Source organism: Odocoileus virginianus, chromosome 24 (assembly GCF_023699985.2).
Source record: "Odocoileus virginianus isolate 20LAN1187 ecotype Illinois chromosome 24, Ovbor_1.2, whole genome shotgun sequence".
Taxonomy (NCBI): Eukaryota; Metazoa; Chordata; class Mammalia; order Artiodactyla; family Cervidae; genus Odocoileus; species Odocoileus virginianus.
The window spans coordinates 25,272,148-25,287,555 of NC_069697.1; the positions used below are offsets into that span (position 1 = coordinate 25,272,148).

Genomic DNA, 15,408 nt, shown 5'->3' on the forward strand with positions numbered 1-15,408 from the left:
AGCATTCCTCTGAGGATAGGAAAGACCACCCTGAGCAGAGGGGCAGGAACCAGGGCGTAGAGGAGTTTGCCACTCCCAGCCTCAGGCACCAGGGCCCATACCCTCTCTTTTGAATCCACCACTCCCCAAACCTCGAGAGAACTCCTCCCAGACAAACCCAACAACACAGGGTTGGAGAGATTCAGCAGTTTCAGAGAACAGAAAGGAATGTGTTCCTTAAAGCTCTTTTTTTAAACTAGACAACCTACATCCAGTGAACTGCAGTCACAATTTCCTATGGGAGCTAGGAGACAGGGCAGGGGAAGGGGACACACCCTACCCCTCCACAGACCACCAGGAAGCCAAAGCAAGTGAAAAACATGCCGACGTGCAAGCCAAGCACAGGCACAGGCCTGCTCTGGGAACAGGTGTGAAGGGGCAGTCCTTGGGCGCAGTTTACTAGGAAGTCTTCTTGGGGGAAGGTTCAAAGCAGAATTATAAAGGAGGTTAAAAATCAAAACAAAAAACTTCATTGGCAGAAAAGAAAGCAGAGGTGTCCGTAATCTCTAAGTCCTGAAGTTTCCATAGGCTGTTGTGGGGCCGGGGTGTCCTAGGCATTCATATAGACATCATCCATCAGAGTAAAGGTCACAGTGAAGGTCAAATGTTACAGGAGAGGGAATGAGGAGGAAGAGGGGTAAGACTTATCTATTTCCATTTACTTCATCAAAGTCAGCATCTAAGACAAACCAGCTTTGGAAACAATGGTCCAGGTTGGAGAATTAGAGAGAGAAAGGAGGGAAGGAAGGAAGTGGGCAACCCCAGACAAGATGTGATGGCTGAGGGAAACAAGATTGGAAATGGGATGAATAGCAACACCTGGTATAAGCTCCCAGGAGAGAGTTTGGCCAGTAAAGGCATGACCCAGGAGGGCAGGCAGCCTGGAGCAGCTTCCAGATGGGAAGCTCAATGGGCAAGGGCTGTGGTGACCCCATTCTCATGGATGGGTCAGTGAAGGCCCTCCCAGTCTTGATCCTTTACCAGCTTTTGTTCCATGGAAAACTCTGAAGAACTTACTCAGCATGGCTCAGAAAACAAGTAACCCTTCTTTTGGGAGAAAGATTATCATGCCATGAGTACAGAAAACAAAGACAATTTTTCTTTCCACCACAGACACATGCACCACCCCAGCCGGGACCTGGACACTTTGGCAACCAAGCGAGAAAACTCCTGTGCTCCTCCTGGCCTGTACCAACAAAAGCTATGATTCACAGGCTCCCCGTGGAACCTGAGACTCTCACACACTCTCTCAACGGAGGAGAGGCCCACTCCCTGGCCTCAGCCCCAAGAAGGAAATAGCATAGAGAACAGAGAACCACTGCCCTGAGTGCCAAGTTGCCGTTCCAGGCTGCTGAGAATCTGCCAACCCACTGGCTGCACCTCTGAAAGGACCCCTGCGTGGAGAGACCACAGAATGTGGCTCTGCTTCTCTCTAGCTAGACAATGCTGATCTCTTTCATTTACCATCTGGGGACTTGGCTTCTCAGGCACAAAACACAAACAGAATACATTTCAGCTCCTCTCTCCCTCTCCCATCCTTTAAAGCCACTGTAAGAGGCAAGAAGTCAGCAAGACAAAAGACCTAACAATTTCTATCTGACTCCACCTCCACCTTCCATGGGGAGATGAGATACAGAAGAAAGGGAACCAGGAGCTTTCTTATCAATTGAGACTGATGGAGGTTGAAGACACGATCAACAAGACCAGCGTGGATGCTATAAACTCCCCCCTTATAACTGCTTTTGCAGTTATAAAACTGATCACTTTGCTGTACATCTGAAACACTGTAAATCAACTCTATTCCAATTTTTAAAGCATGAAGAAAAACTACTTTTACTGCATCCCATAGGGTTTGAATCAGCTTATTTTCATTTTCATTCAGCTCTAGGAATTTTTTGATTTCCTCTTTAATTTTTCCATGATCCATTGATTGCTTATTGTTCAGTAGCATATTGTTTAGCCTCCACATGTTCATAGCACTATTTCCAAATGCCAAGATATGAAAGCAATCTAAGTGTACATCAACAGATGAATGAATAAAGAATATGTGGAAGATAAAGAATATATATATATATATATATATACACACACACACAATGGAATACTACTAAGCCATAAAGAAGAACAAAATTCTGCCATTTGCAGCAATATTTATGGACTTGGAGGACATTATGCTAAAGTGAAATAAGTCAGACAGAGAAAGACAAATACCGTATGATACCACTTATATGTGGAATATAAAAAAACACAACAAACTAGTGCTATAAAAAAAAAGAAAGACTCACACATATAGAAAACAAACCAATGATTACCAGTGGGAAGGGGCAATATAGCTGTTGGGAAGTGGGAGGTACAAACTATTGAGTTTAAGATAGGCTACAAGGATGTGCTGTACAACATGAGGAATATAGCCAATATTTTGTCATAACTGCAAATGCAAAGTAACCTTTTAAAACTGTATAAAAGTTTTTAATTAAAAAAAAATGTTAAGACTAACGGGGGAAAATAAACAAGCCCTCTATTCAGAGTAGCCGTGGGACTTTCTGACGAAGGATTAAAGGGTCAGGATCCTTGGCCATCAACAGGAGGAGTGGCTGGTCAAGGAGACTTTCGGGATGAGGTGGCTTCAAACAGAGACAAGAGGCAGTGTTTTATGGAGCATCATCGTTTCATAAGTTCCTCAGTGTGTCTTGATTTAGTCTTCCCAACAGGACCATAAGCCTGTTAATAAAGAAAAAAGAATGTGTATTATGCTGCTTTCAAATCCTGAGTCCTTGCCTCAGGATGGGCACCTTGCTGAAGACTCTGTTGAGTTGTCAGCATCTGCATGTCCTTGGCATTGCAAAATCTGTTTTTCCATGAATAGTCATCACAAGCCCCACTTTACACACACTCAAATTGAGGCCCAGAGATGTTTCAGGACTGGCCCCACATCTCACCTTCAGGAGGTGGCAGGGCTGGGATTCAAACCCATGTTCCCATTCTTGAAGCTTCTCTCCACGTAGGCAGAGGACCTGACCTTGAGGGTCACGTTACACTGGAGTGGACAGGACATATGTGGTCACACAAACACACACACTCATGCCCAGAACGTTGATGTGACCTGCACAGTACAGATGGCAGCTTCAGAGTAAAACAAAGGGGCCATCAAAATGGGGTGGATTCCTGAAAAAGATGGGTGGAGAGCAGGATTTTCAAGATCTGGAGGGACAGCTTGGGCCAGGGTTGCGGTTGGGAGTGGGGGCTCTGGGGGATAATTGCTGAGAAAGAATTCAGGAGTAAGACGCACACCTAAGGGGTAAGAAGGAACAGGAAACAGTGAACCACAGTCACTGGGGCTGACACAAGATGTTTGCACAGGAGGGAGTTGGTCCCAGGGCTAAGAGAGGTTTGGAAATGAGGCAGTGTTTTCTGAGTCCATTTTATAATGCATGATTAGGACATGACTGAAGGCAATTAACGTGCTTCTCATTCGTCTGCTGATCAAGTTGCAACTGGAAAGGAGTTTCCATGTGGGGGAGGGATGCCAGGGAACAAGCGCGTGCCTTTTACGCCTTTTTCGGAGGGGAGCTGAGTGTGGGCTCAGGGTTGCTGGATGCCGAGAAAATGCCATCAGAGGCCTGCAGGAGCATGCCCCGCCCCCCTCCCGGAGCCCATAAAAGCCCAGGGGGCCGGGGCACCCCAGACGCCCTGTCTTCTCCATCCCCCTCCACACATATCCACAGCAGGAGTGCTCCTCACCAGCCTCTCCCAGACACCATGTCCAGACAGTCCACTATCACCTTCCAGACCAGCAGCCGCAGGGGTTTCAGCACAGCCTCAGCCACCACCCCAGCCACTGGCCGCTCTCGCTTCAGCTCCATCTCCGTGACCCACTCCCCGGGGGGCAGCGGAGGATTGGGAAGGATCAGCGGCTTTGGCAGCCGTAGCCTCCACAACCTGGGGGGAACCAAGCGGGTCTCCATCAGTGGGTGTGGCAGCAACTTCCGAAGTGGCTTTGGTGGCAGGGCGAGCAGCGGGTTTGGGGTCAGCAGTGGATTCGGCTATGGGGGTGGAATTGGAGGGGGCCACGGGGGCTGCAGCTTCGCCATCTGTCCCCCTGGAGGCATCCAAGAAGTCACCGTCAACCAGAGCCTCCTGACTCCCCTCAACCTGCAAATCGACCCCAACATCCAACGGGTGCGGAAAGAAGAGCGGGAGCAGATCAAGACCCTCAACAACAAGTTCGCCTCCTTCATCGACAAGGTGAGCTGGGAGCTGCATCTGGTCCATGGGGTTGGGTGCCAGGAACTCTTGGGGAGGGCCCAGTGCAGAGAGCAGCCATCACCCAACAGTCTCCCTGCAGGAAAGCACGTTCCCTCAGCAAGCATCCCCCAGGGGCAGAAGTATTTGCAGGTAGGGCCAGCTTGCCCCACAGGACTTGAGGGTATTTCCCTTTTTCTCCTTGGGAGCCACGCTGGCTGGTTCAGCCAACACAGAGGGAAATGTGAAGTTCTTAAGTTCTCTGAGAAAACCAACCTAACCCAGAGCAGGGGTGGTAGAGACACTCTAAGAATGGCAGCTCCCCATCAAGGAGCCACTACACTAGTTCTGTGGAGCCCCAGAGAATGTCAGGGTAACTTTATGGGCTTTTCCATTTCGGCAGGAGTTGTCAGTTATATCATTGGCAGACAGGTGTCAGGTGAAAAGTACTTTTCCTCTCTTCTATATTCATTGGGGTGGTGTCTGGCTCTGCCTCCCCAGGTTCTCCAGAATTTATTCTCTTCTTCTCCCATCCAGGTGCGGTTCTTGGAGCAGCAGAACAAGGTCCTGGAGACCAAGTGGAGCCTCCTGCAGGAGCAGGGTACCAGGATTGTGAGGCAGAGCCTGGAGCCCTTCTTCGATGCCTACATCACCGACCTCCGGCGGCAGTTGGACAGCATCACCACCGAGCGAGGCAGGCTAGATGCTGAGCTGAGAACCATGCAGGATGTTGTGGAGGATTTCAAAGTCAGGTAAGAGTGACAGACCCTTCTGATTCCATGCAGTCATCCCCAAACGCCTCTCTATGAGGGCCAGAGGAGAGCAAAGGAGGAGAGACCCGTGTCAGAGAGGTTTGGACTTGCAGTCATCATCTCTTGAGAAGAAGATAGCAAGGTATGGGGTAACAAAGGGACTCTCATCTCATGCATCACTACCAACAAGAAGCCTACTCTTATCTGAGTCCATGATTGCAAAGGGACATCTGTGTCATCTAAGAAAACATTCTAACTCTGAAAGCAATATTTTACAGTCAGTTTATTATTTAACTACACTGGACATGGGCTCGATTATTGAGATGTCTGCATTGCCAAGGTGTACCCTAGAGTATGAACCAGGCAATCCGATCCTCCTGAGGGAGTCAATTTTGACTCGCCATCGCCCAGGCTGCAGTATGTGAGGTATCCAACAGAAAAGATGGTCCTCGCCAACCCCTTAGGTGGCTCACCCTTGGTTTCTGTTTTAAAGCAACACCTGCTTACTAAAAAAAACACACTATTTAAATGGTTGCCCTGAGGTTCAGTGAAAATACATCAAAATCGACCGAAACAGTGTCCTGAACAAAGTTTATCGCACAGTTCCAGCAGGCCCTTAAGACAGCAAAAATTTTTTAAAGATTGGAATTGTGCATCTCTAAGAGGATGGAGTTGCATAAATATGTTTTACTATCCCTGTCAGTTCCATGCCCACCTTCCAGTCTTACAAAAGTAAAAAAGGGAAAAGAAACTGGCAGAAGAAATTATTCTCCTTTTTTAGGGGGAGAATAGAGGTTAAGTGAATCACCTGAAGTCACACAGAGGTCTCTTGCTACACAAATAGTCCACCTCAGCCTGAGAAGAGTTCAATCAAGCCCTTACTCACCACTCGCCCCCTCTCCTCTGTGCTTACAGGTATGAGGACGAAATTAACAAGCGCACAGCTGCTGAGAATGAGTTTGTGGCTCTAAAGAAGGTGGGTGGAAATGTCTCTCAAAGGAGAAGACTCAAAACCGAATCTAGGAGTGTGGGGTGACAGACCTTTGGGCCACCCAAAAAAAGTGACTTCAGCCCTTAGAATATCTAGAGAACTCAAACCTGCCAAAATTCTCCCTACATGTTTATGGCCCCAATGACCTTGCTTGTTTTCTGTTAGCCCAGGAGACTCAAGCCACAACTGCCCAGCAATTGCCCATCCCCAATCCTAAACCCTAGATACAGAGTTTGCTAAAATCCAAGTTAGAAGGGCCAGGGAGTCTGCCCAGCTTCTTTGGGGCTTGTTGCCTGGGGCCAGGGTCTCAGAGGAACATCTTGTGCTGTCTTTTCAGGATGTGGATGCTGCCTACTTGAACAAGGTGGACCTGGAGGCCAAGGCCAACTCTCTGACCGATGAGATCAACTTCCTCCAAATGTTCTTTGAGGCAGTAAGATCCTGCACATGTGTTTGTCCCTCCTGTGTCTAAAGCCTGACAAGAAAAGGATAGTGCAGAGTGTTATCCATATAGTGTCTCTCCCTGGGATGGAGGGTTTGAGAGGCCATGGAGATTGGGAAGAACTGCTTGAAATCCTGCCACACTTAAACCTACCCCAGTTCTGGGTCTTCTCCCTGCCGGCCGAGCAAGGAGCAAGTGTTGATTCCTAAACTCCCATGTCACTGGGTAACATTCCCAAGGAATCAAGACCCATCTCTCTCTTCACTGCCTCAGCGAAGTTCAGAAGGCAAGCTGCCCCTCAGCCCATTGGTCAGGGTGCTTCCTTCCCCCTGAAGATACCTCTTTATGGGCATCTCCACTCTGATGGCAGACACCTGGGCCTGTGGAAGGCGACAGACAGGTAGAGAGCAATGAAGTCACACTGTGTGTCGGTGGGGGGGTCCTAAAAATCACCCCATCCTGAAGAAACCTTTAATGCTGGCATATGAATCACATATGTCATATTCAATGTGATCTAATTTGGATTCAGAGAACACTTGCTCATCCTTAATATTCAGGGAAGAAGCACAGAGGGGAGCCTTGAGAATGGATGTTAGGGACACACTCCCATTCCACTGATTTATGACCCAGAAACTCCTCAGGGGTCGGCTGGCATAGCAAGAGCTGGGCACTCCTTGCTGGGGATGCCAAAGAAGAGTTCCTGACTTAGATGGGTGGTCAATTGTGTAGTTTCAACACCCCTTCTCTTTTTGCGGTGGTGACACTGAGTTAACTGGCTCTGCAGGAATTGTGTCAGATGCAGACACGGGTCAGCGACACATCCGTGGTCCTGTCCATGGACAACAACCGTAGCCTGGACCTGGACAGCATCATTGCTGAGGTCAAAGCTCAGTACGAGGAGATCGCCAACCGCAGCCGGGCTGAGGCTGAGTCCTGGTACCAGACCAAGGTGAGCATGGGCATCTCCGTGATAGGCTGCAGGTCTAGTGTTCTCTGAAGCCTTAGATCATTGTTTAACTACAAGCCACAAGCCTCAGGAGTCATGTGAGCATTCCTGTTTCTTTCAACTTGGCAGAAGTGTCTTGAAGGCTGTGAAAACTTAGCTTGAAATGCATGTGGAAATCCCAATACACACACACACTACTAAGTGGTCAGGCAATCCTGGGTGCTCAGAAGGACAGCCACAGTCCCCCCACCACTTACCAACTGGCTGGGGGCTGGATGAGACTCAAACAACCAAGAATGCTCATAAAACTGTTTCCAAAGGGCTTGTTTATTTACAGAGCTCCTACTATATGCCAAGCAGGATTACAAAGTTGTAAATGAACAAACTACAAAAGGAATCCAAGGTCGGGGAGGCCATGAGATGAATGAACAGTCATAGAAGGGGAAAAGCATTAATAAAACACTTCCAAGAAGAGGTGGGCTTTAGTTTATTTTGGAAGTGGCGAGGGACAAAAGATTGCCAAGGAGCAGGGAAGGCTTGAAAGGCTGAGCAAGCAGTCCTGTGGGGCTGGGAGGCGGAAATGAGCACCTTGCGGAACAAGAGAGCTTGCCCTGGGAAGAAGGAGGTTGGCATGACTGCAGAGAACTGTTGTCCAAAGGTGCAGATGGCCAGAAGGTTTGGTTTTGGAGGGGTAGAGCAGCCTGAATGGTCCAACCCATGAGATTAGTTATCGGCCAAATGCAGATGTTTTTCCAGGGCAGCTGCTCACCTACAAGCTGGCTGTCATCCCTTGCCTTGGTCTTTGCACTGCCTTAGTCCCTGCCACTGCAAGTGGTAGAAAAGAAGCAGGTGTCAGGTGCCAGGGGTACAAGGGTGGAGGTAGCTCCTTCATAGTGAGTGGAGGTGGGATGCACTTAACTCCAAGTGGGGTGGTTGCAAAGTGTAGTGTTGGCGAAGACTGTTGTTGCCTTTAACCATGTGTGTCCAGAAAGGAAGAAGCCGAACCATTCAGCACTTTCTAAACTGGACAGATCTTCACTCAGGCAGGGGCTTTTCTTCCATTGGGCAAGGTGTGAGTTTCCTCCAGTCTGCTGGAGGACACAGGGTGCATTTATTTCTCCTAAATGATGGTGTCCTAGACTCGCACCATTAGACAGAGAGCCACCTAAGATGGAGGATTCTGTTACAAAGTCTTCAGAACGGGGTCCTCTATAGCCTGAGCTCCTTCCAGTGGTGTTTCTCTGCAGTGCCTCCATTTCCCTAGCACTGGTATCGGGAGGGCCACCAAACTTCATGGTCACAGTTGGTCTTTGACGTATGCCCCATGACCAAGAACTCCCCAAGGACAGTTCCAAATCATCTCTCACTCCTCGTGCTCTGCATACTCTGGGGGCTTCATGTACAGTCTGTTTCTCTTGTGTGGAATGTTCTCCCTTGAGCCGGTCAATCCTTCTCACTGCCTTCAATGCCCAGCTTGAACATCTCCATCCCTAGAGGGACTTTCCTGCCCATTCCCCACGCCATCCCTCACTTCCATACCTAAGTCAGATTCCTTTGTCACAGCTCCATAGGGCTCAGTTTACTTCCTAAGCGACTCTCATCTCAGTTTGAAGCTATAAATTCAATAATATGTAGGCTGGTAAGGAAAGGAAAAAACCATGAGCCTTACTGATAACTGCTCATATCAAATGCCAGCCTGGTTCAATTATTTTCCATCTCAAAAAAAAAAAAAAAAGAAAGAAACTATAAGCAGGAGTCTGATTATGCTCTTCATGATATTCCCAGAGCCCAGGACATGCCTGGTGAGTAGATGTGGTCAAGAAACAAGCAAGGGGATGGGTGAATGATGAGTGCATGGATGGGCTTGCTCAGAGCACCAAGGGCCAGGCTGGGCATGCAGGTGGTGCCCAGGTCAGAGCTTGATGGGTTGACTGACTCTGCTCTGGTTCTGTCAGTATGAGGAGCTCCAGGTCACAGCTGGCCGGCACGGCGATGATCTCCGCAACACCAAACAAGAGATCTCCGAGACGAATCGGATGATCCAGAGGCTGAGAGCTGAGATCGACAACGTCAAGAAGCAGGTACATTCTGGCAGGACCCAGAGCTCCCCGCACACTTAACGTCTTCCAGGTCATTTTGCCTCACTTACAGACCTCCTACCCAAGAAGCACCAGATTTCCCGAGGTTATCAGTAAGGTTCATGGCTTCCTCCTTTCCTTATAGTGTGCCAGCCTGCAAACAGCCATTGCCGATGCAGAACAGCGTGGAGAGCTGGCCCTCAAGGATGCACGGGCCAAGCTGGTGGACCTGGAGGAGGCCCTGCAAAAGGCCAAGCAGGACATGGCCCGACTGCTGCGCGAGTACCAAGAGCTCATGAACATCAAACTGGCCCTGGACGTGGAGATTGCCACCTACAGGAAGCTGCTGGAGGGCGAGGAGTGCAGGTGAGGGCAGATCACCCATCCCAGCAGCCTCGGCATTCCTAGGGGTTCAGGTTGGACATGACTGAAGGGACTTAGCATGCGTGCATACACGCAGGTTGATATAGGCCCTTCCTTGCCTGGAAAAGGGAGCAAAATGCTGGTAGAACTGGACTCTGACAAAGAATACAGGTGCAGTTTCTTTCCAGGGAAATCATAATCAGCAATCCCAAATTTGAGGTGCAACTGCTTTTAGCACCCCATAGAAATCTAGAAGCTGATTGGATCCAGGTAAAATAAAATCAAAGGAGAAATTAGGTCACACAATGGGTCTGGATATGTAGTATGAAAGACTCTGAATTGAGAATAAATTGTCCTAGGATTTGGGCCAACAGGTCTACCACTAACTAGCTACATAAGCTTAGGAAATTCAGCATCATCCTCCCTCCAACGCTCCCCACCCCAGCTTTCTATGTCTCTATTGATATAATAAAGAGCTCAGGTCACATGATCCCCAAAGCCCAATGGGGGCTTTGTACTCTGCCAGTTACCAGTCGTGTGACCAGCTGTGTGATTTCTCCAGTCCTCATCTGTAAAATGGGACAACCAGAGTTTCTATCATCTATGTTATTAAAAGGGCTTAAGTGAGGGACTACCAGTGAAGCTCTCAGAACAATGGATGGACATGGCAAATGATTAGCTCCCTCTCATTTTAACGGCCAAAGATGTGGGCTTTGTAGTTAGATTAATTTGACCTCAAATCCAGCTTTGTGATCATGAGCAAGTTAGTTAACCTCTCTGATCTTCAATTTCCCCATCTGTAAAACCAAGATTGTAATACCTACTTAGGGGTTATTGAGAGAATTAAGTGGCATAATGTGGGTAATAGGTAATTCATATAATGAATGCCACTTCTGTCCTCAAGATGCTAAAGCAAAACTACTCTAGTTGCTACAACAAGGCTAGACCAGTGATTGCTATTGTTACATTTATGACTCAGACTCCTTTCCACACCTGTAATAACCTCGGTAACCTGACAATAGGCCATTGTTGAAAGAGCAATCTTCTTGTTCTATGACAGCCCTGCCTTTCCAGCTGACGCTAACATATGATTTGCTTTAATTTTAATTTTCTTTAAAAAATTTTTTTTCCATTTATTTTTATTAGTTGGAGGCTAATTACTTTACAATATTGTAGTGGTTTTTGCCATACATTGACATGAATCAGCCATGGATTTACATGTGTTCCCCATCCTGATCCCCCCTCCCGCCTCCCTCTCCATCCCATCCCATCCCTCTGGGTCTTCCCAGTGCCTTTACACCAAAAATTCTGAGATTACAGATTTGACTCCTATGAACCCCAACTCTGCATTATTTCATTTGTTAGATTATTATTTTTAATACTACTGGTATTTAAATAATTTCAACCTCCATTACTTCTGCAATAAAAATAATTGAAGGCTTTCTCAGTAAATTTAAAACAATTGCACAAATGTCATTTCAAATGACCACAAACTGCTGGACACCACAGTAACCTTCCTTTTCCCCCTCCTCCCCATCAGGCTGAGTGGAGAGGGTGTTTCTCCAGTTAATATCTGTGAGTATGACATCCTCTTGTGTCATCTGGAGTGTATGTGGCTGGGGACTGGGGAGATGGTGGGCATGCCGGAGGGTGCCAGGGATGTATGAGGCATTGGAGGGGATCCCACTGATGGGAGGTTCATTTTTAGAAGGTTTGAGATTCTGAGTTTCTATTAGGAGAGACCTTAACATCACCGACCTTACCTCTTTGCAATTGAGAGGGCACCACAAGGGAGTAATGGGAAGTTTGCTCTCATCCTTCTACATGGGTTGCAGGATCCTCAGGCCACACCTTCCCCTGCCCAGACTGGATCACACTAGAGAGATCTTGTCTGCTCTCAGGCTTTGGAGAGAGCCTTCATGCTGGGCACTAGGGCATTGCCAGTTAGGCAGTCTCTTCCAGAACAGTCTGGGAGAAACCCCACTGCTCAGTTTAACTCTATGGAGTGTGACACAGAAACCTACCAAGGGTTTCAAGGCAGTGAGAGTTTCCAGAGACCCGGCAGTTTGGTGCTGCTCCCCAGAAGCAGGAGAGGCATTCATTAGTAAGCTTGCACAGCCTGCACTGGTAAGCACAGAAGTCACCATTTACAGAGCTCAGTGCTGGCATCGTGAGGCCAAGAGACGATTCTTACAACTTACACTCTACGAGGGAGTTCAGTTTTCTTGACACCTTAGCGATTGATGATATTAACCATGACTCAATAAGGCAGATCCGTCTGAACCACCCAGAAGTCCTCCTTCCCTAAGGTCCTTGTCCAATGGCTCCAGAGACCCTCAAAACTAATTTGGGGACTGGATGACATAACCTCTAAAGTTTCCTTTCTTGAAAGCACGTAAAATCTGTGCTTATTTCCTAAGGTTGCCATAATATAGTACCACAAACTGGGTGGTGAGAAACAACAGAAATGTGCTGTCTTGTGGCTCTGGAGGCTAGAGATTACAAACAGAGGGGTCAGCAGGGCCATGTGTCCCTAAAACCTGTAGGAAGGACCCTCCTTGCCTCTTCCTGGCTTCTGGTGGTGGCTGTCCAGCCTTGGTGTTCCTTGCCTCACTTCAGCCTCTGTCTCTCTGATCATGTGGCCATTTCCCTGTGTGTCTGTCTTCACTTGGACATCTTCCCTCTTCTTAAAAGGACAATAGTCATTATGGACTAGGGCCTACCTTAATGATTTTATCTTAACCTGATTACATCTACAAGGTCCTATGTCCAAGTAAAGACACTTTACAGATATTCGACACATTTTGGGGAGCATACAATTCATCCCTTAACAGAGTTTATATTTTATTTCAGCTTTCCTTCAGAAGAGCCCAAAGTAAGGTACTAGATGTTTAAGATGAAGGGTGGTTTGAAAGTTAGGGAGAGAGCAGTTCAGGAGGAGAAAAGGGACAGAGTTAGCCAGCCAGTGGGTCATCTGTCACTTGGCCTATCGAGAATACTCCAGCCCTGCCTTGGGACTCAGAGAGCGTGGATTGGAGGACACAAAGGGAAACGTATCCACACCTAGCTGTGAGCTTCCAGAAGGAAGGGAGACACCAGGGCCAGGGGGAGGTGGGTACAGAACAGCAGGGGAATCAAAGGGAAGGCAGATGGGTACAAGAGCTTCCTAGAGGACAGGCATCCCAGTAAGTTCTGGAAGGAGAAGAGAGGCGCCAAGTAGCAGAGGAGAGGCAGGAAGCCATTCGGACCGGGAGGACACTTGATGCTGTGGTGCAGATAAAACCAGGCTGAGCCATGGGACAGTGACCTCACTAAGTGGGCAAGAAAACTGGAAAGAGGCAAACCACCCAGCCCCACCCCATGGATTTCAGGGAGCTGTCCATAATGCCCCAGGTGTCTCTCTCCTGCCCTTGGTTCTGACCACGTCTCCTCTCTTCCGGCAGCTGTGGTCACCTCCACCGTCTCCAGTGGCTACGGAGGTGGCAGTGGTATTGGCAGTGGAAGCCTGGGCCTCGGTGGGGGCAGCGGCTACTCCTTCACGACCAGTGGTGGGCACAGCCTGGGCGGCTCCAGCTTCAGCAGCAGCAGCAGCCGGGGCCTCGGGGGCAGCGGCTCCAGCGTCAAGTTTGTCTCCACCACGTCCTCCAGCCGGAAGAGCTACAAGCACTGAACGCAGTCACCCCACTCCCTCACCCCTACCCTGAAGCCAGCTCTGCCCGCTCACCTGGCCTGTCTGCACTTGTCCCTGCTCACCTCGGTGCTTTCCCTTGTCTCCCCTCCTCTAGGTCTACCTGTGCTGCCAGGAAGCCTGGCATCCTGTCTAAATCCCATTCCTCAGCCTAAGCCAGCCTCCGCCCTCCCTCGGTCCCTAGACTGCTCCTAGTACCCACTCAGTGCCAAACCCGCTTTCTTTCAAAATTCACTGTCAGATTGCCCTTCAGAGACTCCCCATCAGCTCTGCCTCCCTCCTGCCTTCCTCCAGAGGCAGTCTGTATCTCCCAGGCCATCTCAGTGTCAGCCCACCTGTCTCACGATGCTTACGAGCTGCCTGCTGGACGAGAGTGAACCCTTTCTCTCTTTCCTGCCAGGATCATGTCTATTAAATGCATGTATAATGTGTCCGGTGTCCAGCCCTCTGTTTGGAATGGTGATGGAGCTCAGAGTGATCCTTCTCCCCATCCAAACCTCCTCTCAGCATGGGGTCCTGGCACGGGGAGGGCTCAGCGCATCTGACCTCCCTCCCTTTCCCTCAGAGCTAAGAAGACCTGGCTGAGAAGATGGGAGGGGCAGGAGGGCCAAGCACTGGCCAGATTCCCTCCCTTCCTCCTGCTGCCCACTCCCCGCCCCCGCCCCGCTCCTGTCAGGAAGCCTTCTTTGAGAAGCCCAAGCCCCTGGGTGGAAGCTCTGCTCAGACTCCCTAGTCTGTATGTCATGCAGGGTGATGCCCTCCTCTCCCCAAACCAGACTGAGTTCTGAGGACACTGACGTAGGGTGGTCAGCCCAGCCCTCTGCCAGCAAAGTGTCGATTGTTTCCTGACAGCTTCCAACTTGCAGATGTGAACAGGAAAATAACAGGCCAGGAGAGGAGTTAAAGTCAGCCCTGGGGACAATGCTTTCACCCAACAGAAGGGCCATTTAGGCCTATAATTGCAGGCAGCTCCCTCATTCCTGAGTTTGGACAGCCTCTGGACGCCTCTCATCAGATCTCAGTCCCTTGCTGACCCCAGAGTTGGGGTAGCCCGAGTGGGCTTGGAGGAATGGGATCAGTGCTCAGGACCACACCCGTGGGCTCTGGAACCAGGGATCTCAAACACAGCTGTCCAGGGTGAAGGAGCAGGAAGTTAAATGGAAGGGAAGGAAGGGGCCATGAACTAGGATGAGAAAAGATGAATGTAAAACCAGGGGCTAAAATTTGGAAGGTTTGGAGGGAGAGGATGGAAGGAAGGAGAGAAATGACACTGAGAATATGTCCCTGGTCCTTGGGGTGATCACGGGATGAGACCCTGGGGTGAGGGGTAGAGGGCACAGGAATTTAGAGTGAAATCCTGAATTTGCTCTTTCCCTCAAACTAGCCACCTCGCCCATTGGTATAAGGAATAGTGATGCAGAGCTGGTGACCTGCAGTCAGACCGCTGGGTTCTAAGTCTCTGAACTACTCTACACCTCAATTGCTTCATGTGCAAAACAAGAATAATAAGAGCTACCCTCTTCCTGCTGTGTGAAGTTTAAATGAGAAACAGGTGTAAAGCACTACTTATAATTGCTGCTCCATAAATATTGGCAATTATTATTCTTGTCGTCCAACCTTACAATGAGAATCAAAAAACTTAATGCTTATAACTGACCTGCACGGGTCTGGCACAGATGAAATCCTCAATAAAAAAAAATGTTTCCCTCATAAGTGACCATAATGAGAAGGCCATAATCAAGTATATGTGTTCAGAGTCTAAGATTCAAGAAAAGAGGTGGAGAAGGGAAGTCGTGGGAATATCTGCAGTGTGTGGCTGAGAATGCGAGATGATCTGGTGGGGGTGGGGGCTTGGGACCCAGGCCTG

At 48.9% G+C, this 15,408-nt stretch overlaps 1 protein-coding gene across 1 annotated transcript; it reads left to right on the forward strand.

The window, feature by feature from the left end:
• Positions 1-3,735: 3,735 nt before the first annotated feature.
• Positions 3,736-13,972, forward strand: LOC110151486 (keratin, type II cytoskeletal 75). Its single transcript, XM_020914869.2, has 9 exons — positions 3,736-4,284; positions 4,819-5,033; positions 5,949-6,009; positions 6,362-6,457; positions 7,251-7,415; positions 9,368-9,493; positions 9,636-9,856; positions 11,394-11,428; positions 13,297-13,972. Exons 1-9 carry the CDS (start codon positions 3,799-3,801, stop codon positions 13,521-13,523), a joined length of 1,632 nt encoding a protein of 543 aa, XP_020770528.2. The 5' UTR covers positions 3,736-3,798; the 3' UTR covers positions 13,524-13,972.
• The last annotated feature ends 1,436 nt before the right edge of the window (positions 13,973-15,408 follow it).

Excerpts from the sequence above, each read along its gene's own strand:
- LOC110151486 (XM_020914869.2), top strand. The coding sequence starts at position 3,799 with ATGTCCAGACAGTCCACTATCACCTTCCAGACCAGCAGCCGCAGGGGT. Across the intron at positions 5,034-5,948 it reads GTGGAGGATTTCAAAGTCAG|GTATGAGGACGAAATTAACA; the intron begins GTAAGAGTGACA and ends CTGTGCTTACAG. Across the intron at positions 11,429-13,296 it reads TGTTTCTCCAGTTAATATCT|CTGTGGTCACCTCCACCGTC; the intron begins GTGAGTATGACA and ends CTCTTCCGGCAG.